The sequence below is a fragment of the Ovis canadensis genome, chromosome X (assembly GCF_042477335.2).
Source record: "Ovis canadensis isolate MfBH-ARS-UI-01 breed Bighorn chromosome X, ARS-UI_OviCan_v2, whole genome shotgun sequence".
In the NCBI taxonomy this organism is placed as follows: domain Eukaryota; kingdom Metazoa; phylum Chordata; class Mammalia; order Artiodactyla; family Bovidae; genus Ovis; species Ovis canadensis.
The window spans coordinates 116,623,453-116,648,908 of record NC_091727.1 but is presented as its reverse complement, the minus strand read 5'-3'; the positions used below and the strand labels follow the sequence as shown (position 1 = coordinate 116,648,908).

General features: G+C 44.4%; 2 protein-coding genes and 1 pseudogene across 3 annotated transcripts; 2 read left to right on the top strand and 1 right to left on the bottom strand.

The window, feature by feature from the left end:
• Positions 1-7,309: 7,309 nt before the first annotated feature.
• LOC138929720 (oxysterol-binding protein-related protein 1 pseudogene) lies at positions 7,310-9,312 on the top strand (annotated as a pseudogene).
• A 3,352-nt stretch (positions 9,313-12,664) lies between these two features.
• RNF113A (ring finger protein 113A) lies at positions 12,665-14,599 on the bottom strand. Its single transcript, XM_070290824.1, has one exon. It carries the CDS (start codon positions 13,745-13,747, stop codon positions 12,716-12,718), a length of 1,032 nt encoding a protein of 343 aa, XP_070146925.1. The 5' UTR covers positions 13,748-14,599; the 3' UTR covers positions 12,665-12,715.
• On the top strand, positions 12,813-17,216 carry NDUFA1 (NADH:ubiquinone oxidoreductase subunit A1). 2 transcript variants are annotated; one of them, XM_070290826.1, is made up of 3 exons: positions 12,813-14,200; positions 15,685-15,774; positions 17,065-17,216. In XM_070290826.1, the coding sequence occupies exons 1-3, from the start codon at positions 14,099-14,101 to the stop codon at positions 17,083-17,085; spliced, it is 213 nt and encodes a 70-aa protein (XP_070146927.1). In that variant the 5' UTR covers positions 12,813-14,098; the 3' UTR covers positions 17,086-17,216. The 2 variants fall into 2 exon arrangements, with proteins under 2 accessions (XP_070146927.1, XP_070146926.1); XM_070290825.1 differs by having other exon boundaries at positions 14,017-14,395.
• Positions 17,217-25,456: the final 8,240 nt, after the last annotated feature.

Here is a 25,456-nt window from a genome sequence, read left to right as displayed (position 1 = left end):
AGTGGTTGAGAATCTACCTGCCAATGCAGGGGACACAGGTTCGATCCCCGGGTCCAGGAAGATCTCACATGCCCCAGAGCACCTAAGCCTATGCGTCACAACTACTGAGCCCACGTGCTGCAACTACTGAAGCCCGTGTGCTCTAGAGCCCGTGCTCTGCACTAAGAGAAATCACTGCAGTGAGAAGGCCACACACCACAACAAAGAGTAGCCCCCGCTCACTACAACTAGAGAAAGTCTGAGTGCAGCAACAAAGACCCAGAATATCCAAAAATAAATAAATAAAATTAAAAAAATAAAATGCTGGAAAAGCGTATTTTCCATCTAAACCTAAAGCAAGCATTAGGAAGGTAATAATAAAGATTAGAAGGAAATTAATGAAAGAGAGACTAGAAAAACAGCAGAGAAAAATAAATGAAACCAGAAGTTGGTTCTTTGAAAAGATCAATAAAATTGGCAAACTTTTAGCTAGATTGACTCAAAAATAACAACAGAGAAGAGGATTCAAATGACTAGAATCAGAAACCAATAGGAAATTTCCTGACAGTCCAATGGTTAGAACTTAGCATTTCACTGCCCAGACTGGGTTTAACTTATATCCACAAGACATGCAGCATGGCCAAAAAAAAAAAAAAAAAAAGAAATGAGGAGGGCATATTACTGCTGATCCTATGCAGATAAAAAGGATTACAAATGAACACCTTGAATAATTGTAAAAGAAAATAAAGATTAAAATGAATGGAAAACCATCCTATGTTCACTGAGTTTGATTAGAAGATTACTATTAATTAACATTGTTTATTTATTTATTTTTGGCCCTGCCACCTCTCAGCTTTCAGGGTCTTAGTTCCTGACCAGGGGTCGAGCCCAGGCCCCCTGCAGTGAAAGCATGTAGTCCTAACCACAGGACCACCAGGGAATTCCCCATATTAGTTAACATTATTTAGATGGAAATAATCCCTAAATTGATTTACAGATTCAGTGAAATCTCTATTAAAATACCAGCTGATTTATTCGTAGAAGTTGATGAGCTGACTCAAACATTCATAAGGAATTTTGGAGATCCAGAATATCCAAAACAATAGGGAGGTTCACACTTCTGATTTTAAAACTTTCTATAAAATGACAGTAATCAAGACCTTGTGGTACTGGCATAAGAATAGACATATCGGTAAATGGAGTAGAACTGACAGTCCAGAAACAAGTCCACTTGGCTACAGTCAACTGATTCATTTTAAAAGAGTGCCAAGAACATTCAATGGTCTTTTCAACAAATGGTGCTAGATCACTGGATAGCCACAGGGTGAAGAATGAAATCAAACCCTTATATCATGCCATACACAAAAATTAAAATGGATCAAAAACCTAAATGAAAGAGCTAAAACTATAAAACTCTTGAAAACATAAGGGTAAATCTCTATGACTTCAGATTTATCAATGTATTTTCAGATATAACACCAGAAGCATGAATAACAAGAAAAGTGGTTAAATTGTACTCCATCAAAATGAAAAGCTTTTGTGGTTCAAAGAATACCAACAAGAAAGTAAAAAGACAACTCAGATTGGGAGAAAAATTTTGTACATTATATATCTGATATGGGCCTGGTATGCAGAATATATAAGGAACTCTTACAACTGAACAACCAGAGTCAAGGTAAAGGACGTGAATAGACAGTTCTCCAAAGATGACATAAATGGCTAACATGCACATGTAAAGATGCTCAGTCATTAGTCATTCAGTTCAGTTCAGTCGCTCAGTCATGTCCGACTCTTTGCAACCCCATGAATTGCAGCACGCCAGGCCTCCCTGTCCATCACCAACTTCTGGAGTTCACTCAAACTCATGTCCATCGATTCGGTGATGCCATCCAGCCATCTCATCCTCTGTCATACCCTTCTCCTCCTGCCCCCAATCCCTCCCAGCATCAGAGTCTTTTCCAGTGAGTCAACTCTTCACACAAGGTTGGCCAAAGTACTGGAGTTTCAGCTTTAGCATCATTCCTTCCAAAGAACACCCAGGACTGATCTCCTTTACGATGGACTGGTTGGATCTCCTTGCAGTTCAAGGGACTCTCAAGAGTCTTCTCCAATACCACAATTCAAAAGCATCAATTCTTCGGCGCTCAGCTTTCTTTATAGTCCAACTCTCACATCCATACATGACTGCTGGAAAAACCATAGCCTTGACTAGATGGACCTTTGATGGCAAAGTAATGTCTCTGCTTTTGAATATGCTATCTAGGTTGGTCATAACTTTCCTTTCAAGGAGTAAGCGTCATTTAATTTCATGGCTGCAATCACCATCTGCAGTACTTTTGGAGCCCCAAAAAATAAAGTCTGACACTGTTTCCACTGTTTTCCCATCTATTTCCCATGAAGTGATGGGACCAGATGCCATGATCTTCGTTTTCTCAATGTTGAGCTTTTTAGTTCCTCTTCACTTTCTACCATAAGGGTGGTGGCATCTGCATATCTGAGGTTATTGATATTTTTCCCAGCAATCTTGATTCCAGCTTGTGCTTCTTCCAGCTCAGCGTTTCTCATGATGTACTCTGCATAGAAGTTAAATAAGCAGGGTGACAATATACAGCCTTGACGTACTCCTTTGCCTATTTGGAACCAGTCTGTTGTTCCATGTCCAATTCTAACTGTTGTTTCCTGACCTGCATACAGGTTTCTCAAGAGGCAGGTCAGGGGGTCTGATATTCCCATCTCTTTCAGAATTTTCCACAGTTTATCGTGATCCACACAGTCAAAGGCTTTGGCATAGTCAATAGAGCAGAAATAGATGTTTTTCTGGAATGCTCTTCCTTTTTTGATGATCCGGCGGATGTTGGCAATTTGATCTCTGGTTCCTCTGCCTTTTCTAAAACCAGCTTGAACATCTGGAAGTTCACAGTTCACGTATTGCTGAAGCCTGGCTTGCAGAATTTTGAGCATTACTTTACTAGCATGTGAGATGAGTGCAATTGTGTGGTAGTTTGAGCATTCTTTCGCATTGGCTTTCTTTGGGATTGGAATGAAAACTGACCTTTTCCAGTCCTGTGGCCACTGCTGAGTTTTCCAAATTTGCTGGCATATTGAGTGCAGCACTTTCACAGCATCATCTTTCAGGATTTGAAATAGCTCAACTGCAATTTCATCACCGTCACTAGCTTTGTTCATAGTGATGCTTTCTAAGGTCCACTTGACTTCACATTCCAGGATGTCTGGCTCTAGGTGAGTGATCACACCATCGTGATTATCTTGGTCATGAAGATCTTCTTTGTACAGTTCTTCTGTGTATTCTTGCCACCTCTTCTTAATATCTTCTGCTTCTTTTAGGTCCATACCATTTCTGTCCTTTATCAAGCCCATCTTTGCATGAAATGTTCCCTTGGTATCTCTAATTTTCTTGAAGAGATCTCTAGTCTTTCCCATTCTGTTGTTTTCCTCTTTATTTGCATTGATCACTGAGGAAGGCTTTCTTATCTCTCCTTGCTATTCTTTGGAACTCTGCATTCAGATCTGCATTATATCTTTCCTTTTCTCCTTTGCTTTTTGCTTCTCTTCTTTTCACAGCTATTTGTAATGGCTCCCCAGACAGCCATTTGGTTTTTTGCATTTCTTTTTCTTGGGGATGATCTTGCTCCCTGTCTCCTGTACAATGTCATGAACCTCTGTCCATAGTTCATCATAGGCACTCTATCTATCAGATCTAGTCCCTTAAATCTATTTCTCATTTCCACTGTATAATCATTAGGAAAGTACAAATCCAAGCCATGATGAGATACTGCTTCACACCTACTAGGATTGCTATTAAGAAAAAGGGAAATAACAAGTGCTGGTGATGTGGAGAAATTGGCGCCCTCTTACACTGCTGGTAGGAATATATTGGGTTGGCCAAAACTTTGTTCAGACATAGAAGGGTGGGAGGGAAGTTCAAGAGGGAGGGGACATATGTATACCTATGGCTGATTCATGTTGACGTATGGAAGAAACCAACACAATACTGTAAAGCAATTATCCTTCAATTAAAAATACGTAAAAAAAAAATGTTTTGTTCAGGTTTCCTAAATAAAATGCCTTAGCTGCTCAAAAAAGACAGTTTGCCAGTGCTTCAAAAAGTTAGAGAGCATTACCATATGACCTAGCAATTCTACTCCTAGGTGAATACTCAAAAGAATCGAAAAACAGGTACTCAATGATATATACACTCATTTTTCAGAGCAGCACTATTCACAATTGACAAAAGGTGGAAAATACAAAAATATCCATCAACAGAAAGACGGATAATAAATTATGGTGTATACATACAATGGAATATTATTCAGCTTCAAAAAGTAAGTGTTGATACATATACATACTACAATGTGAATGAACCTTGAAAACATTGTATTAAGTGAAAGCCAGACACAAGACAACATACTGTATGATTCCTTTTACATGAAGTATCTAGAATAGCTAAATCCACGGAAACAATGAAGATTGGTGGTTGCCAGAAGATGCTGAGAGGAGAGACTCAGGAGCATTTACTTAATGGGTATGAGGTTTTCTTCTGGGGTGATGAAAATGTTTTGGAATTATATAGAGCTAGTAGTTTCATAGGGCTTCCCAGGTGATGCTAGTGGTAAAAAACCTGCCTGCCAATGCAGGGGACATAGAGACGCCTGGGTCGGGAAGATCCCCTGGAGGAGGGCATGGCAACCCACTCCAATATTCTTGCCTGGAGAATCCCATGGACAGCAGAGCCTGGCGGGCTATAGTCCATGGAGTCACAAAGAGTTGGACGCGACTGAAGCGACTGAGCACACACGCACAGTAGTTTCACAACATTGTGAATGCCACCAAACTGTTCACTTTAAACTGGTTAATATCATGTTATGTGAATTTCACTTCAGTTAAAAAACAGTTTTAAAAAGGTTAAGCAGTTAACCACATAACAGCATTTCTACTCCTATATATCTCCCCAAGAGAAATGAAGATACACCTAAACACAGAAGTATGTGTCCATGAATGTATCATTACTCATAATAGCCAAAATATGGAAGCAATCTAAAGTCCATCAATTGATAGATGGATAAACAAAAGGTAGTATCTCCGTAAAATGGAGTATTACTCAGCCACATTACGGAATGTATTGATATACTCGACAACATGGATGAACCCTAAGAACACGCTAAAAGAAAGCAGGCAGACACAAAAGGCCACACATTGTATTGGGCTGGCCCAAATGTTCAGTCCAGGCTTTCTGTAAAAAACCCAAATGAACTTTCGGGCCAACCCAGTATGATTCCATTGATACGAAATGTCCAGGAAAGGCAAATATATAGAGACAGAAAGACTGCTGGATGACGGGGGAGATGGAGAATGACTGCTAATGGGTATGCTTTTCTATTCTTAGAAAAATTTTTAAATTTTAATTTTATTGGAACATAGTTGATTTACACTATTGTGTTAGTTTCAGATATAGGGTAGGCTTTTCTTTTTGAAGTATTGAGAAAATGTTCTGAAATTATAGTGGGGATGATTGCACAACCTTGTGAATATACTTGTGAATAAAAGCAACTCAAGGGCATATTTTAAAATGGTGAATTATATGATATGCAAGTTGTATCTCAGTAAAGCTGTTATAAGAAAATGAGAGATACTAAGTATATATTATTCTTGTTGGTGAGAGGGAAGGAGAGAGAAATAGCTAAAGAGGAAGATCAATGTAAAAAGAGCAAGGGAGTCATTACCTTAAAAATCAGCAGAGTGTTTACCTGTGTGTGCCATCTGGAGAATCCGGATACTTGAGGGGCTTCTTGAGCATTGTTACTTTTGTATTTCTTGACCTGGGTGGTGGTTATGCCAAGGCTTCCTATGTAGCTACTTGTTATATTGCAAAGTTGTGTTTTATGTACTTTTCTGTATGTGCCTCTCTCCATCTCACTAAGTGGTACCACTTTCCACCCAGTTACTCAAGTCAAAAATGTTGGAGTCACCTTGACTCTTCTCTTTATCTTACACCTCATATCTAACCTGCCAAGACATCTTGTCGGTTTTACCTTCAGACTACATCTAGAGTCTGACCCCTTCTCATCACCACCTGGTTTGAGGCACTTGCTGTCTCTCACGTGGACAATAGCAGTAGCCTTCTGATCTCTCCGCTTCATCCCTTGACCTGCCTACCCTCGAGTATTTTCTACATAGCAACCAGTTTCTGTTTTCTCCTTTGACTTGAAGGTATTTCTTAATGAAATATTAATCACACACAATGAAATGCACGTACATGTACATTCCAATGAGTTTGACAAATGTAGACACTAGTGTAACATACACCCCAGTTAAGACATAAAACATTCCCACTACCCCCCCCCCATAAGTTCCAGAAGGATCCTTTCTAAAGCCAGTGTCAGATCATGTGAGTCCTCTGCTTAAAACCTCCCAGTGACCCTCCTTGTCACTGAAAATAAAACCTCAAGTTCTTGCACTGGCTCGTAAAGCTGTACACAGTCTGCCCTCACCCCCCATTACTTCTCTTATCTCATCTTAGAGTTCTTTCCTCTTCCTTGAGTTCATTCTGTGTGGGCTCCCTAAAACAGATCATTAAATTTCTTCCTCTCTGTTCTCAGGACAAATTGAGCAGTTTCCTGCCTCAAGGCTTTTGTACTGAGTGTCCTCAGTCTGGAATGCTGTTCTCCCAGATTATCTGCTTCATTTAGGTCTCTGCTCAAATGTCACCTTATCAGAAAGAGATCCTCCCTGACCACCCTATATACAACAACATGCCCCTCCCTGCTGCCCACTGCTCTCTCATCCCCTTACCTTGCTCCAGTGTTCTTTATAGCACTTAGCTCCATTTATTATATATTATGCATGTGCGATTCTGCTACACTCTCTCATGTAAGTTCTAGAGTGTGGGGATTTGAGTGCCTTTGCTTTGGCTGTATCTCCAGTGCATAGCACCTGACTTGGTGGCTCAGACGGTAGAGTCTGCCCGCAATGCGAGAGACCTGGGTTCGATCCCTGGGTTGGGAAGATCCTCTGGAGAGGGAAATGGCAACCCACTCCAGTACTCTTGCTTGAAAAATTCTGTGGATGGAGTGAGCCTGGTAGGCTACAGTCCAGGAGTCGCAAAGAATCGGACACAACTGAGCGACTTTCCTTTCCAGTGCATAACTTAATGCCTGGCATATAGTGGGTGCTCAAAAACTATTTATTAGGCTAGCGGGAACCCCAGAGGGCGGCGCTGCAGCCGAGGGGCGAGCACGGACCGCGGGCAGCCCGGGCGTTGGTCCTGGGCCGCGTCTCGACCTCTCCGGAGCCGGGGGCAGGCCGCGTGAAGGTGACTTAGGGAGACCTTGCGGTGTTGCCGTGGATCGCGCCTCCTGGCTGGGCTGGAAAAAAGGCGGAAGGACAGGCCGAGCGCGTTCGTGCGAGAGCCTAGAGTGGCCCCGGGCGGCGCGAGGAGCACCAGGCGGAGCCAGGGAGAGCTCCGGCCCTGCCCCAGGGGAGGATTTTGAAATTGGAACAGGAACAAGAAAAAAACCAAAATTTTATCAGAAGCGCTGGCGACTCTAGCCACTGAACATCACGAATTAGAGCAGTCTCTGGTCAAAGGCTCCCCGCCTCTGAGCATCTTTAGTGAGGGCGAGTCCTGTCCTTGAGCAGACTGGAAGCAGTGACTGACCACGCACTCCTTGGAAGAGGAAGCAGAGCACCCGAGCAGTAGACAGCACAGAATGTCGGAAGGCAAGGACTCTGGTGGTGGAGACGCGTTCTCCAAAGGCATCAAAAAACACAGAACAAGCCTGCCCTCCCCTATGTTTTCCAGAAATGACTTCAGTATCTGGAGCAGCCTCAGGAAATGTATCGGAATGGAACTCTCCACAATCACCATGCCAGTTATATTTAATGAGCCTTTGAGCTTCCTCCAGCGACTCACTGAATTTATGGAGCATGCATACCTCACCCACAAGGCCAGTTCGTTTGCAGATCCTGTGGAAAGGATGCAGTGGGTAGCTGCCTTTGCTGTCTCTGCTGTTGCTTCTCAGTGTAAACGCACTGGAAAGCCTTTCAACCCACTTCTGGGAGAGAATTATGAATTAGTTCGAGATGACCTTGGTTTCAGACTCATCTCTGAGCAAGTCAGCCATCACCCACCCATTAGTGCATTTCATGCTGAAGGAGTAAACAATGATTTCATCTTTCATGGCTCAATCTATCCCAAACTGAAGTTCTGGGGGAAAAGCATAGAAGCAGAACCCAAAGGAACCACGACAAGCTTCTTGAACACAATGAAGCATATACGTGGATGAATCCTACCTGCTGTGTGCACAACATCATTGTGGGAAAGCTCTGGATGGAGCAGTATGGGAATGTGGAGATCACAAACCACAAGACTGGGGACAAATGTGTGTTGAATTTTAAGCCATGAGGCCTTTTTGGTAAAGAATTACCCATAGTTGAAGGCTACATTCAAGATAAAAGCAGAAAGAAGCTCTGTGCTCTCTCTACGGGAAGTAGACAGAATGTTTATACAGTGTTGACCTGGCCACATTTGATGCTTACCAAAAAAATGATAAGAAAAACACTGAAGAGAAGAACAGCAAACAGGTGAGTGCTTCTGAGGAGTCGGATGAAATGCCAGTGCCAGAATTCCAGAGCGTGTTTGTCATCCCTGGGAGCGTTCTCCTGTGGCAAATAGTCCCGCGGCCTCCGAATTTGGCCCAGATGAATAATTTTACTAGCTTTGCAGTGGTTTTGAATGAAGTAGACAAGGAGATGGAGAGCATGCTTCCTAAGACAGACTGCAGGCTGCGACCTGACACCAGAGCCATGGAGAACAGGGAAATGGATCAAGCCAGTGAAGAAAAAAGCGACCTGAGAAACAAAGAGTGGCACGCAAGAACAGGTCCAAGTCAGAGGACTGGAAGACGAGGTGGTTCCATCAAGGCCCTAATCCCTACAGCGGAGCTCAGGACTGGCTTTATTCTGGCAGCTACTGGGACAGAAACTACTTCAATTTGCCTGACGTTTACTAAAATGTAGACAAGTTGGGGTGTTTTGGCTCATCCACAGATAAGTCTTAAATCTATGTTTCAAAATTTTCTTCCTTAGTTTCTCCTTATCTTTTTTCAAAGGGAAAAACCATCTTATGATAACTTGCACTTCACCCAACAATAGTGGGGCATAGAGTGATACTGGTGATGAAAGTCTTAGGAAAAATGGGTAATTCTGCTTTCCAGTCATGCTTCTTTGGAATACTATTTTATACAGAGGTATGGGAAACTGCTGGCAAATATGCTTTTGATGTTTGCTGTTGCCATATTTACTGAAAGTTTATACTGAAATGTAACTTTAGCTTTATGGAATTATATAGTAACCCAAATAAAGTTTTTTGAATATTTTTATGCTGTCATGCTTGAATGTTTTAGATTTAACTTTGTAATGGTTAGAATTCTCCTATATGAGGTTTATATGCTCAAATATAGAGAAGGTTTTATGTCATTTTTGTAAAGACTACATTGAAAAGATGGCTTTTCTTCACACTATTCCTATCAATTTTAATCCTTCCTATTCCTAAAAAGAAAAAAAAAAAGCCTGAATGTTTGGAAGAGACAGTCCTGATTTGAAAATTCTAAACTGGAAAAAGTATTTCATTTGCTTATTTTAGTACTCTCAACTTACTTGTACAGTTTTCTATAATTAATGTCATTAGAATTAAAAAGTGAATAAAACCTAGCAATTCACAAAAATACCATAGAAATAGAGGTTTTAGGCACCATCATTACATAATGACAAACCTTTTTAAATGCTTCAACTTCCATTGACAAATGCCACCAGAGAAACTCAGTTGTATTCATGTATTATAAATATCAAACTATATAAAAGGAGGTCTTGTGCATTTGAGGTTTGCAAGGCACCTGTGTACTTAAGATATGTATGGAGACCTACTGTACAGTAGCTTTGCTCCTTTAATTGGGGTACATTAATCTTTTGGTATTTATCTACCCAATCCCAGACTGAGATTTTGCTCCTATGGGCCTTAAGTAACCTCCAGCAAGTTATTTCAATGGCTGTCTTGAAGTTAAGAAGTTATAATGAAATAATCTACCTGATGCTAATAACGGCTTTAGAATGGTAAAAAAAAAAAAAAAAAAAAATGAATGTCTGCAGTCCCCAGTCTAGTCCAGTCTGCCATGATATCACATGGACTGGTGCACCAGCCTCCAGACTGATCTGTCTTGTGTCCAGATTCTACAGTCCATTCCCCACACTGAAGAATTACCTTTTTAAAATTCAAATCTGATCAGCTCACTTTCTTTCTTAAAACTTTTTGATGGCATCCCTTTGCCTTTCTGATAAAGTCCAGAGTCCTTAACATGACAGCAAGATGGCTGTTCTTTGGCCCTGACTACCTGGCCACCTGTCTTTTTCCTCCAGCATCCTGGACTGCTTGGAGTTCTTAGCTGAAGCCAGTCTCTCACTTCAGGTCCTTGGTATCTACTGACCCTCTGACTTGGATACTCTTCCTAATCCCCATTTACAGGTCTCCAGTTGAGGGTCGTCTCCTAGGGGAGCCTCCTATGAACTCTCAGACTAGGTTAGTGCCTTTAGGGTCCAGCTGCAACTCATCTCGGCTGGCATGCTCTTTATCCCCCCATATTTATTTTATTTATTTTTGGCTATGCCGCAAGGCCTGCAGGATCTCAGTTCCCTAACCATGAATTGAACCCGGGCCATGGCAGTGGAAGCCCAGAGTCCTAACCACTAGGCCACCAGGGAACCACCCCCATATTTAATTTTTTTCTAATTTGTAAGAAGAACTATTTAGTTTTCACCTATGAAATGAAGTTGCACAATTTAGAGTAATAAAAATAGTTCTTTTAAAAATTTTAATCAGAAACTTTGTAAACATGAAAAATACCTTGAGCATACCACGATTTTTGCTACTCATTATCCTGTTTCTTTCCATAACACTTGTTAGAACAGTTTACTTTGCCTTCCACCTCAGTGTGTGTGTTAAGTTGCTTCACCTGTGTCCGACTCTCTGTGACCCTATGGACTGTAGCCCTCGGGCTCCTCTGTCCAAGGTAATCGCCAGGCAAGAATACAGGAGTGGGTTGCCATGCCCTCCTCCAGAGGATCTTCCTGACTCAGGGATCGAACCTACGTCATTTTACATCTTCTGCATTGGCAGGCAGTTTATCTACCACTAGCGCCACCTAAGTTTCTCTTTCTCCAACTGCCTCTACAACTATTTCTTTCCTTTCTGGTTTTTTTTTTTTTTTTTGGTCTCATCCCTTAAATGCTGTTTTCTGTGTCATACTTTCTTAAGCCCTTTTCCCGCTAGGCTTCTCATGTATCCCCACTGTACTTAATACATTCTGTTAAAGAATATATGACATTGTATGAAATGACTTTGATTCTGAATTCTCTCAAGGGCTGGAATTGGCTTAATCCTGAGAGGTCAGCCCAGTGCACTTTTGTTTTTGTACTCATCAAACCTGCACTGTTTGATGTCCAGCTCCATGAGGTCAGGGGCTATGTCTATCTTCTTTGCTAATATCCCGTATGCTAGGCACAGTGCCTGACAAGGGTGGCTCCTCAAAGAATATCTTTAAATAGATTAATGTATATGAATATAAAAATTCAAACCCACAATTTATTCTTACATCTTTTCCCTGGGATCAGCCCAAATTCTACTCAGATCAATAAAAATTTACTAGTCATTTGTCCTAACTGGCCTCCCTGCCTTCCATCTTGCTGCAGTCTGATAGCCTGTAACCATAGTTATATTTAAAAAAAAAAAAGTTTGATTGTGTTCCCCTCCCGAAATCTCTTTACCTACAGAATATAGTCAAAGCTCCTCGGCTTGGGTTCAAGGCTTTGGCCCCGATCTCCTTTTTCAGACCTCTCTGAGTTTATTTATTAAGTGCTTATTATATGCCAAGCACTGGCCTGGTCACTGAGGAATTCACAGGCTAGTTGGGAAAACAGGTACATAGATTAATAGGGCATGATCAGCTCTATGAAAACAGTTTCAGACAAATGTTAGGTTTTTGCCTTCTGCAGGTTCACAAGTTCAGTCCAGAACTGCATAGGGTCACTACCAGCTACATTTCAAATGTTCAACAGCCACATGAAGCTAGTGGCTATCATATTGGACCCCGGAGCACAGACCATTTCAATCATCCAGGGAAGAAGTTACCTATGCTTCAAGGAGAGCAAGGAGCAGTCCCCATACACAGGTTGCAGGGCTAGCTACCAGTCCCCCATCCTAATTCTCCCACTCTTACTGCTCCCTCAACCCCTAACACACACACACACACACACCTTGGCTGGGGTGTATTTTGAAGTACTACAGGCTCCCAAAAGATCATGCATGAAAATACTTTTGTAAATTACTAAGTGATGCATAATTGTGATATAATAAATAGGTTCAGTTCTTGTTTTTATCACAGCTTTGGTCACTTCAAGCAAATTCTAGCTCTTTTGTTGAACTTCTCCCATCCCCCAAATTTATGTAAAAAGGTTATGAAAAGTAACTGTTACACACAGGCAGCATTTATACCAGGTAAAACTCCAGATTTTACCTACCTTGATGCTTTTGCAAGCCATCCATCCAGGACCCCACTTCACCACCCACCCTTTCTTCTCACTCACTTTCCCCAGAAAGGAAGCACGAGAGTTAAAATTTCCAAAACAACAAAACGTTTATTTTGAGATTTGAGAATAATGGGAAAATTTAAGTAATGGGAACTGGATCCTCATCGGGGTCTTCTGGGAAATCTGAAGCACCACCCCCTTCTGCAGCTCGGTGTTTCTCCAGTTTAGCAATCAATTCTTTCGCTGGATTGAAGACGCCATTGGTCTGCTGGTCACAGACATAGCAGCGCGGGGTGGTGCGGAAATGCTGCAGCGCGCAGCTCTCGCAGAAATAATGCCTGCACTTGGTGACAACTGGGTTTTGGAAGGTCTGGCGACAGATGAAACACTTGAATGGTATTTCCTCCTCATCGCTTCCCACTTCATAGTTTTCATCCTCATAGACACCATAGCGACCCTCATCAAGCTCGCGTTCGATCTGCCACCCGTGCTTGTAATCTGAACGGTCATGGAGGAATTTGCAGCTGTCTCCGAAGCCACAAAAGCCAGTCTCCTTGTAGTCCTTACAAATGTCGGGCTGGTAATCCCAGCGCACGGTGGCACGCAGATGCTCGGGAGCTCGGATGGGGCCCTTCCTCACCATTCCGGAGGAAGCATTGCCCATAGACGTATCCTTGGGTTTCATGTATTTTTGATAATTATTGATTCCCCGATAGATCTTGTCATCTTCCTTGCCCCTCAGCTCTTCCTGGATCTTCTGGCTGCGCTCAAAGATGGCTTGTGCGTCACGCTCCTTCTCTGTGTCTAGCTCGTAGACAGCAGTCGCCCCCATATCTTCTGGCCCCACGGGTTTCGCCGAGCGAGTGGACTTATAGACCACGCCGAGACTCTCGGATTTGTTCTCCTCCTCCTCCTCGCTACTCAGGTCGCCGTATGCCACCTTCTGTTTACCACTGCCACGGGTCTTCTGTATCATCGGATTGTGGACCGCTCGCTTCTTTTCCGGGCGAACCACAGTGTTCCCTTCGTCACTGCTGCTGCTGCTGTCTCCGGACTCCTGGTTGCAGATTGGGCGCTTTCTGCGGCCTGCAGCCACTTTTCGCCCAGGCTTTTTGAAAAGAAAGGTGCACACCTGGTCTGTCGTCTTTCCTGGGGAAAGTTGCTCTGCCATTTTTAGAGTCTTGAGATCCGAAACGGCGATGGTCTACTGGCTGGCTCGGGGCTGCCTGGCGTTACTGCACGTCGGGCGCACGACTGCGAGTTGATGCAAAATCTGCTGCAGAAAGAGGACTGCGGGAGCAGGGAGTGTGCGAGAGCGCAGAGGACTGCGGGAGCAGGGAGTGTACGAGAGCGCGGGCGCGCGCCCCTCTTGAGCCCTGCCGCGCCCCGTCGCTTCCTCTGGAGGCTTACGTGACTTCTGCCCCGCTCGCGCGCAGCCGCGGAGTTTACCCGGAAGAGATCGAAGCCGGGTCACCTTTAAGGGACCTGGAAGGGAGTGTTTGGCCTCGGGAACGGCGTCGCGATGTGGTTCGAGGTTCTCCCCGGGATCGCCGTCATGGGCGTGTGCTTGTTCATCCCGGGAATGGCCACCGCGCGCATCCACAGGTTCAGTAACGGGGGCAAGGTAAGGCGGCTTCGCCGGCCCGGCGGCTAATTCCAACGCTGCCGTTACGTAATGGATGGTGGCGTCGGGAGGCCCTTAGGACCCGGAGGCTGTCTGCGAGTTGGTAATACTGAGATCCGTCCTCGCCAGTCTTTTTTATTGCCTAAAAGCGGAGACTTGCGGAACGAAACCCGTCCGGAACCGTATTCCACTTTAGTAAGGATTTAGTAAGGTTGCTGGGTGAAGCCAGGGCGGGAGGGTGGAGTAGAGACTTGGGGGCTGGAAAGGTAGGAGATTAAAAGAGGTTAAGTCCAAACTCCTAGGCAGAGGAGAAAGAACATAGAAAGTATTAGTCGCTCAGTCGTGCCCGACTCTGCAATCCCATGGACTGTAGCCCGCCAGGCTCCACTGTCCATAGAATTCTCCAGGCAAGAATACTGGAGTGGGTTATTATATCCTTCTCCAGGGGATCTTCCCGACCTAGGGATCGAACCGGGGTTTCCTGCATTGCAGGCAGATTCTTTACCGTCTGAACCACCAGGAAAGCCCTACCTAGGCAGAGGAGAGAGGCGTCAATTAGTCTTGCCTCCACTCCAAGTCTCCTTTCTGGCTGGATTTTGATTTTAATTTCTCGCATCCATATCTCGGTAGCTTCTCGTTTTTCACTTTTTCCTAGCCTTGATTTAATTAGTTTGTCTTGTTTTGTTTTTTTGGCCTTGACGCGCTGTTTGCGAAATCTCAGTTCTCGACCAGGGATTGAACCCCGGCAACTGGCTGTGAAAGCTCCAAGTCCTAATCACTGGACGGCCAGGGAATTCCCCTTAATTAGGTTTTTCCCTTGACATTTTTTTTTTAATCCCCCATTTTCTCTTGCAAGCCTTTAGGAATTTAGCTCAAGCTCCTGTTTTTCACTTTAGGATTGTGATTTTCCTCTCTAACTAGTTTTTTAGTCAAGTCAAGTGGAGTCGCTCGGTGGTGTCCGACTCTTTGCGACCCCATGGACTGTAGCCTGGCAGGCTCCTCTGTCCATGGGATTTCCAGGGAAGAATACTGGAGTGGGTTGCCATTTCCTTCTCCAGGGGATCTTCCCAATCTAGGGATCAAACCCAGGTCTCCTGTAGGCAGATGCTTTTACCATGTGAGCCACCAGGGAAGTCATAAAGTATCAATGTATTTGCTTTCTGGTTTTGTGATTGTCTTTCACTTGTGACCTACCGCTGTTCTTTCATCTCAGTGTCCCCAAAAGGAACAAGTAGTCATGACTTAAAAAAAAAAAAAAAGGAAAGAAAGAAAATGATGCTGGTTAAAACAGAAAATGTAAGAAGTCGTGGTTACCATCTTAATTCTAAAGTTTAGTGGTCTGATTTTATTTAAGTCTATCTTAATTTGGTTTTTATATGAGTGATGATTCCATTTTTCTGGAATGTCACTTATTAAAGTTCTAATATCTCTCTGTTGGCTCACTCACCTTTATAAACTGCAATAATGATTTCCTTTCATTGTAGGAAAAAAGGGTTGCCCATTATTCATATCAGTGGTATTTGATGGAAAGAGATAGGCGCGTCTCTGGAGTAAACCGTTACTATGTGTCAAAGGTAAGATGGCTCTGATGCTAGCTCACCTGTCAGGGTTGAGGTGCATTCTGGTTAACATTTTCCAAAGGGCTCACAGCAGACTGGGAAAATGCAAATTAAAGTAGCACAGTGCCTTTTTCATACTTAATGATCATCTTATTCTCTGCATTGTCTGCCTGTATCCTTTCTTGTTCTGTTGTCTTTTTTCTTTTTGATTTATAAAGGTTCTTATTATACATTACAGATGTTAATCTTTTGTCTCTTTTATATGTGGCAAATATTTTTCTGTCTACTGTCCTTTTTACTTTATCCTGGCTTTCATCAGATAGATTTTTAATCTGGATGTTCTGTTTGTCATAGTTTACATTGATACAAAGGACTTTCATATCCAAGATTCTAAAAAATATTTCTACAATTTCTCCAAATACAATTAACAGTCCTTTCCCCTTTTTCACAGTTAGTACTCTGACCTGTCTACAGGTCATTTGGGGGTATAATGTGTAAGCAAGGGTTTAACTTTAGTTTTTTCCAAGAAACAGCCAGTTATAAGAATTATCGTATAGAACAGTCCATTTTTTTGTTTGTTTCAGATACCACTCTAGTAAACTAAATTTCCATACACACATGGGCCTGTTTCACTAATGTACTCTTTTGTACTCCATTGGTTTGTCAGTTCATGCACCAGTACATTAAAGAATTACTATAATTTATATTTGATTGAATCACAAAATGACTTTTTGTGGGTTGAAAATGGTCAAACAGTAGCATTTCCATATGGTTTGGCCTAATAGTATGTTCTTTATGTTGTAGAAGTTTGTCCTCATTCTTTAAAAAGATTATTCCTACAATAGAAACAGAATCCCTGGACTGTGTTATTTTAACAACCTGGAAGAAATGTCATCACTGATGACACTTTTACTCTATAGTTTCTGAACTGTTTGTTTGTGAACTGAGTGTGATAGAATGGTCTTCTGAACCGGGGGGTGTGTGGGGGGTGTGTGTGGGGGGAGGGCGGTCCCTGAACTTGAATTCTGACTCTATTACTTCCTGACTGACTTAAGCAAGGGTCTTTTAACGTGGCTGAGGCTTCGTTGTTTTGTTTTGTTTTTTAACTTTTTTCATTTGTAAAAAAGTAGAATAAGGCTAATCATCTCTTCCTGATGTTGGCTGTTGTTTTATAAAACAGTTTTAAGTGATATGTTTGCTGCTGTCGGAAAGTGAAAACTAGGACTCATTACAGGTTCTAGGAGTCATTGTACATCTTTGAGAAGAACAGAATTCTCTCATTTTCCTTTTTAAACTGTTTTCCAGGGTTTGGAGAACATTGATTAAGGAAACGTTTTCCTGGTTGATGAAGAACAACTCAGTCATGCTCTTCTATCCCTGCTAGGAGATTATGCAGCATATTGTGTAGCATGCATTGTATTTTGTAGTGTGTGATAAAAATAAAAAATAAAATCAGAGGTTTTCTTTACTTTTTAAAATAATACTACACAAGATCAAGACGTCTACCCGATGTATCGTGATCACTTAAAAAAAACTAGAAGGCAACTGAGGCTTGTAAAATTACAGCTGTACACCAAGCACCAATAACTGCCCAGCGCATGATGTGTCCAAAGGTAGTTCCTATTCTTGCAGTAGATGTTAAAATATTGGAAAACAGTGTTTCTTTGGAGATTGCTAGAAGGATACAGAAAATAGTATTTTTTTCCTCGTTCCTTTTCTGGGTGAATCCCTATATGCTTAAAATTCCAGACTGCACCTTCATCGTTCGTGCATCCTGTATCCACATATAGTAGTCACTTAAGTGTTGATTCTTATTTTAGCTTATTATGTAGAGCAGCAACAATGATTATGTTTATTAAAATGAATGTATTTGAAATAAAGAATTGCATGTCCAGTGCTAAAGGTAACCAGATAACATTAAGATCTGAAAAGATGTAACTACTGTGAAGAAGGTGATAATCCATGTGTATAGATCAACACCCCAGGTGACCACGGAACCTCTAGGTGAGAAAATTAAGTTACCTTTCTTCTCCCATCTTTTATCTGGGCCTTCCCAGATGGTAAAGAATCCACCTGCTAATGCAGGAGATGCAGGTTCGATCCTTGGGTTGGGAAGATCCCCTGGAGAAGGGAATGGCAACCCACCCCAATATTCTTGCCTAGGAAACCCCAAGGACAGAGGGGCCTGGTGGGCCACAGTTTGTGGGGTCGCAAAGGAGTCAGACATGACTGAGCAGCTAAACAACATCAACAGATATTTTTTTTTAATCCAGTTTAACATTTGATCTACTGATGAATTTAAACACACCTGCACTGTATGGCTTCCGTTGACCTCATCTTACAGGACAGGGCTTACAGAGGACTGAGGTGGCAGTCACATTCAGAGGAATACTCTATATTGTGCCACCTTAAAGGAAAGCTGTGGTCATGATTACAAATTTAACACCACCTCTGGTCTAATGATATTATACAGGGCTCATTTTACGATTGTTATGAGAACTATCTGGAAAGGAAGAGAGAGCAGGTAGTACAGAGAGGAATACAGGAGACTTAACATTACTAAATCTGTCACTAAATGTTTTGATTTTTAGGTCTGTTGTCTGTCCCTGGGCCTCTAGGTGGGGCCTATCCACTAGCAGATTCATCCTTAGATAAATGTCAAGGCTTGTCACAGCAAGGAGCTGCAAAGTGACAGAAATCAGTTGGTCAGGTTCAGCATTAGCATCCGAATTCAACTCCCTTTTTGGTAGCACTTGCTATGAAATTTAGCCTTATTTTTATACTCTACTGCCAGGGAGTGAACCAGATTAAAACAGTTTGAAGCCAGAAGACTATAGTGATGCTTTGCAGCCCATGTTTCTCTTGATTTTTTGGAAGTGCAGTTAGCCAGAAGGGTTTTCTTATAGCAGCTCTGACAGATGTGATCTGGCTACTGACCTCAGATTCACTCTCACCTGCTTTTAAGGCCAGTTGAAAGGACGCTCGGGAAACGATGCCATTCATTTGGTTTTATTACCTTTTTGACTGAAGTATAGTTGATGTACAATATTATATAAGTTTCATGTACACAACAAAGTGATTCACAATTTTTAAAGGTTATACTCCATTTATAGTTAGAAAATATGGGTTATGTTCCTTGTCCTATATAAGGCATCCTTGTAGCTGATTTTATACATATGGTTTTATTCTTTATCTTTAATTTTTAAAATAGATACCATATGTAGCTCAAAAAATCTGACAATATAAGTTGTTCAGTGAAAAGACTTCAAGTTCCCTGCCCATCACCTACCCCGCTGTCACACTACCCTGATGGGTTTCTATGCATGGAGAAAAACAAACACATGTTCTTCTGTCTTCTGTGATGGTAATACTTGACATGTATTTTACCTCTGTCACTTGTTTGGAAGAATGGTTCTTGTTTGAAATTATATTTAACCAGGCTGCCATCATTATTTCTAGGGTCAAATGAAATCGTCACTAGGAAAAGACTTTGAAAAAGATTAGAGGGAGCCATACACTTTCAGAAGGGAGAGGAAGAGGATGGCCCTACTCTTTGTTTGGGAAACACTTTTAAGTGAAATATTTATGGGAAAAAAAGACATTCTAGAATCAGCAATTCCTACTTATAAGGACCCTTAGACATTTAGTCCAAATTCAGATTCTTCAGATGAGGAAACCGGTTCAGGGATGAGAAGCAGTCACCTGGCTAGCTAGTAGCAGACCTAGAGACTAGAATCCTGGTGTCTTGACTCCCAACCTCCTGTGCTGTTAGTCTTTGTGGCTCACTTCAGTAAACCCTTCCTTTTATCTGGGCTTCCCTGATAGCTCAGTTGGTAAAGAATCCACCTGCAGTGCAGGAGGAGACCCGGGATTCATTCCTGGGTCAGGAAGATCCCCTGGAGGAGGGAAAAGCTACCCACTCCAGTATTCTGGCCTGAGGAATTCCACGGACTGTATAGTCCATGGGATCGCAAATCGGACTCGACTGAGCGACTTTCACTTTCTTTTCAGTAAACCCTGCTGAGTGAATGCCACATGAGGCACTATGCCCCAGATATGAACAAGACACAGCCCCGCCCTTCTGGAGCTCAGTCAGTGTAACTGCAAGGCCATTACAGGATGGGGTGCTGAGTTCTGTGACAGGTCTGCAGAAGGTGCTGCGAGCACAGAGCGGGGGCCTGACCCAGTCTTCGGATGGGGGGAAGGGAAATGACTTCAGGTAAGTTCCAGGTGATGCCCACACCAAGCCAAGTCTTGAAGGTTGGAGAACATTTAGGAGATAAGCAACTGAGGTGAGAAAAAAAGCGTGAGTGTGGGCACATCACACTAGCATGGCTGCGTGGGAAAGCGCCACAAGTCGTGCAGAACTAGAGCAAAGAGGGGCGTGGCCGGAAGGAGAGGGAAGAGAGACTGGAGAGGCTGATCGGTCTTCCGCGGTAGCTGGGAGCTCTGCGGGCGGCAGGCAGGAGAGTGAGGTGGGGATCCGGCTCCGTTTGCGGGGCTGCTCTGCGGAGCACCGACTGCAAGCCGTGGTTCTCAGCCAGGGCGAGTTTCGTTCCTAGGGACACATTTAAAAGTTTGGAGATGGTACCATCACCCGGGGAGTCTGGGGAGGTGCTATTGCCATCTAGTGGACAGAGGCCGGCAACGCTCCTCAACACCCTGACCGCAGGGGCTGGCCCTCCCAAGGTAGTTTTAGGAAGTCCATGACATCAACACTGCTGAGATAGAGAAACCCTGAAAACAGCCAGGTCTCCATCAAGCAACATGGCTTCTTCCTCCTGTTCCTCGTCCTTTTTTCATTCAAGTTCAGATCCCAGATTCTCCCTCGTGTGTGTGTGCTAAGTTGCTCCAGTCGTGTCCCACTCTGTGCAACCCCATGGGCTGTAACCCACCAGGCTCCTGTCCATGGGATTCTCCAGGCAAGAGTACTGGAGTGGATTGCTATGCCATTCTCCAGGGGATCTTCCCCTCCCAGGGACTGAACCTGAGTCTCTTTACGTCTCTTGCATTGGCAGGTGGGTTCTTTACCACTAGCACCACTTGAGAAGCCCCGGTTCGCCCTTCGCCCATCTGTAAACCTGAACTTTATCCCATCCTCGGAGGCTTTTGTTTTCCCACAGGTGTATCCCAACTCGCCATGAGTGACGCATCTCAGGTCGAGAAGGGCAAAGAACAAACCGTTTCTTTTCCGAAGGGCTGTGGAGACTGGGAACACTGAGGGTACCAGCACATCAGGAGGCTCTGCCCCCTATCAGCTGTGTGACCTCAGGCAAGTCACTTCACTACTCTGAGCCTCAGATCTCCCATCTTTTAAGGGAGGATATTTGGCACTCTGCACACATCCCTGGGTATCTCTGGCTGTCAGGAGTCGTGTCTGTGGAGCAGTTTGTAAATGGATGGCATCGTGCCTATGGAAGCTGTCTAGTCTGCCCCCAGCTCCCCCAAAGACATCCAAATGTGGTGTCAGGAGGACCCTCAGACCCAGTGCGTAACCAGGTGTAGGCAGTGGCAGCAGTCTTGGCTTCTCTCTTGGAACCTGTGATTACAGCCTGGGGGTTCACAGAACACTGCAGCAAAGATGGCACTAACTTTGATAAGGACACAAATTACTCTGAAGTTGTGTTCTGAAAGAGAGAAAGATGCAGTTTCCTGCCACTGCGAACCCAGGTCCTGGTTTACCCCTCCAGGTAGACGCTCCTTACTCTGTTCCAGGGGAAGGTGGTGACTGGATAGGACTGAAGCTCATCGTTCTCAGCAGGAAACTTCAGGATTGTGGGGAGAGACTTAAACATCACTTGGTTTTCAAGATTTTACATCACCCTGATGCTTTTGTGACCCGAGAACTCAAAATTATTCTACTACACTTTTGTACTTTCACACTTTTGTGACACACAAGACATATGGAACGATTATAGAGGTTTTTCTTTTCCAAGTGTGTTGATGTAGATTTTGCGTGTCTGAAAGACATTGACTTCCCTGGTGGCTCAGCTGGTAAAGCATTCGCTTGCAGTGTGGGAGACCTGGGTTTGATCCCTGGGTTGGGAAGATCCCTTGAAGAAGGGAACAACAGCCACCCACTCCAGTATTTTGGCCTGGAGAATTCCATGGACTGTATAGACCATGGGGCCGCAAAGAGTTGGTCATGATTGAGTGACTTTCACTTTCAAAGACACTAGCATTCAACTTCTTGATTTGAGTCTCTGTGTGCTTGTATAATGCTGCCTTCCTCCCCCCACCACATCCACATGCTCCTGACCAAACAGCTCACCTCTGAGGTTCGCATACTCGGGAATGCTCTTTTTGGGATATGCTCTTCTTATGCTTCCCAGATGAAGCTGGAGTAGTCTGAGGTGGGGAGGAGAATGTTCTTATGACCTTCACAGTTTGATGCATGGTTGAGAAAAGACAAGATGAAGACATTTCTGGAAAGAATCAATCCAAGGATATGTTTGCATAATCTTTCATCATTAAAGGTTTCTTTGGTATATTTGCGTGTCCTCTGTGTCTGATGCTGTTGGCCACCCCCCAAAATTTATTGCTCTTTGGCAATAAAGAGCCAAATCACCAGTTTGGGGATTTCCACAAATCTTGACTGAGGACTAAAGACCTAATTGTTCTTTTCAGGGCATCATTGAGAAAATGGCCTAGCAGACCTGACTTGTGTTAACCCATGTAAATGCTGCTTTATTTGTTTGCAGACATTTCGTTTCATCTGTTGTTTTGTTTCATAGCAGGTGTCTTCCTTAATTCCAGAAAACATGGAGAAATCAATTATTATATGGGCTAGAGGGTGGTCAAGAAATAAAATTTACAAGCAAGTATGCAATTTCTTTTTTAACTTTATTTTTTATTTTTGGCTGCAATGGGTCTTCATTGTGGCAAGCAGGGGCTACTCTCTAGTTGAAGTGCACAAGGTTTCATTGCAGTGGCTTCTCTTGTTGTAGAGCATAGGCTCTGGTGCACACGGGCTTCAGTAGTTGCAGCATGCAGGCTCAGTAGTTGTGGCTTGGAGGCTTAGTTGCTCTGTAGCCTGTGGTATCTTCCTGGACCAGGAATCAAACCCATGTCCCCTGCATCAGCAGGGGGATTCTTATCCATTGCACCACCAGGTAAATCCAACGAGTATGTAATTTCAATTATGACACCAAAGAACTGTAATGCCAAAGGCAGTAGGAGAAAAAGGAAGACAATGGAAACACTGAGTGTCACTTGCCCCCAAGAAAACAAGAAGCTTTCCTGTGTGTTTAAGATTTTCTTTGGCATACATGCCTGTCCCCCTGTGTGCCACCTACCACACGGCTGAGGAATGTCTGTTTCACTTAGCAGACCGATTGTTTTCCTTTTAGGCTTAATACTCTTTGTTTCTAGAGGCCAGAAAACAGTGCAGGCCCCCAGAAGCCCACTCCCATCTCTTAACTTTAAGATCCTAGTCTTTGGGTCAAGCTGGGTCAGGTCTCTAAGGCAACTCTGGAGTTTTCATCCAGTGTCTGTTAAGGGCGGCCCAATGTGGGAATGACCATTTAGGGATCCCCATCGAAAGGCCAGCCATCTGGGAACAGTTCTGTCATAGTACTTGTGTTCCGAGCAGGAAGCTGTTCAATGAGGCACTCCTCCAATGGCAGACCTGCATGCTCAAGGACCGCTGGAATGTTGCAAGAGGTCTTTGTAACATCACAGCTCTCAGGGATCTGCCTACCTGGGGCTGACAGGCACAGTACTCAGGGTGTGTGGCCTTTTTGGATGGAGAACAGGCCTCCATTTAGGAAAGGCCCTGGGCTCCTATCACCTCCTCTCCCTTCCCGGGACAGTCTGGTCAGGCCTTTTATGGTGAAAGTGAAGTCAGTCAGCCACACTTGCTGAGAAGCCACCCAAACCCATGGTGCCTTGCTACATTTGACTCACTGCTTCTTTTTTCAGGTAAGCACAGTTTTTATCCTCCCAACTAGACTGTAGGTGCACTGAGGCGGGGAAACTTGTTTCAGCTTCACTTCACTTCAGGGCCTGCAGCACTCAGAAGACCCGTGCTAGCTGACTGGGATCACTTGCCAGGGGATCATCAGCATATAGCATGAGCTTCGTCTCTGAGAACAGGCTTGTGGGGCATAGGCCAGGGTTGGGGGAGTAAGAAGATAAACAAGGGAAGGGGGTGACAGGCTGAGCATGAAGGTACCAGGAGAGGTGAGGGTAGGAGCTGAGAGGGAACGAACATGACTGAAGGGCTATGTTGAGGCCGTCTGATCGCAGGTTGGAAAAGAATTTCCAGACACAGGGCATCTCAGAAGGGAGTGAGTTTTTATTAAGAACAAAGAGCAGAGATAATGTGGGCACTGTGAATACAGTGGAATGACCTCCTGACAGAGGAGGGAAAGCTGACAGTTTTCATGAGTTAATAGCCAATTTTTATAGCCTCAAGACAAAGAAAATTCCTGCTGGAAGGCTGGCATTAGGTGATGGGTTGGGGCGCTATGGGGTGTTTAGTGGAGTGGGCACCTTGGCCTAATTGGGAGTCAGGAACTTAGTGATGATCAGGGGGGCTTTTGGCAACCATTACAAAGGGGCTCAGTCAGCTTGGGAGGTGTCCTTGGTTCTGGGCTTCGATTCTGTGGCCTTGGTGCAAGGCCTCGCACCTGTGGCCTGGGATAAGCCTCAACAGGTTACAGGTGGGAAGGAAGAAAAGCCAAGGCCCGGGGTGTGGCTGTCCTTTCTCCTGCGCTGATGTCAACTTGTCCCTGCGGGACCCCCTGCCCGCTTCTGCCCCCCTCCCCAACTTGTTCCTCCCCTAACTGTCCTCAAGTCAGGAAGAAGCTGACAGCGGCCAAAGCAACACCCCCCACAGAGCACCGCATGCTGGGTACCAATTCACCCCACTTTCCACACGCGGGGCAAGCGAGGCCCCGCCCCTTCTCTCTCCCCTGGCTGGAGCAAGGGACGAAGACTGGGAGACGGCACGTTTCTGACCCCGTGTGACCCCGTGTCCAAGGTACCCCCTAAGCAGACCGCGCACACTCACCAGGCTGCCCGCAGGGTCTAGAAGGGCCCTGAGGCGGGGCAGCGGGGCATGTCTTAGCACACAGGCTCCGTGTTCTCGAAGGCGCAGGCTGGCGCGAGGCTGGAGCAGGCGCTGCCCCCGCTCTCCCCGGGCCCGGCCCCAGCTCCAGGGCAAGAGCCTGCGGACCGGGGTGTGTGAGAGGGGAGCTTCCACAGGCTTATTTTATGCTCTTTCTCCTCCTGCCCTACCTGCTTCTCTCCCATCTGTGCCCCCACTTAAAAACCGCACCCTCCCCTGAACACTCTTGTGCGGCGCTGCCCGGGGAGGAGGCATCCGAGGAGGGCATGGTTTGGAAGACCCTGTCCTCGTTGCTGATGAGGGTTCAAAAGGTCTCTCAATCTGTTAGGCCCAAGTTTGTCGCTTCAGAGAGGGGCTTGGCTGGGGGTAGAAGGTGACGTTCTGGCCACCCACTTGAAGCTTCTGCCTCAAAGAGGAAGGAGCCTTTCTAATCAGCTGGGAAATCTTTCCTGGCTTCCCCTTGAGAACATTTTTACCTTCTAAGAGCGTCTCATCGGTGGATTGCACGTCTCTCTCCTCTGGGCAGTTAAGAATCCCACTGCCCACCCTTCCATGCTCACCCTGGGCCTCGCACCAATGGCCCCAGGGCTTCTTAGGTCTTGCTGCCCCTGCCGCATACAGGCGGCT

Bases quoted from the DNA above. Each gene is read 5' to 3' on its own strand.
- NDUFA1 (XM_070290825.1), top strand. From the start codon at position 14,252: ATGGATGGTGGCGTCGGGAGGCCCTTAGGACCCGGAGGCTGTCTGCGA. The intron at 14,396-15,684 runs GTAAGGATTTAG...CTTTCATTGTAG, and splicing joins CGGAACCGTATTCCACTTTA to GAAAAAAGGGTTGCCCATTA. The intron at 15,775-17,064 runs GTAAGATGGCTC...ACTGTTTTCCAG, and splicing joins ACCGTTACTATGTGTCAAAG to GGTTTGGAGAACATTGATTA.
- RNF113A (XM_070290824.1), bottom strand. From the start codon at position 13,747: ATGGCAGAGCAACTTTCCCCAGGAAAGACGACAGACCAGGTGTGCACC.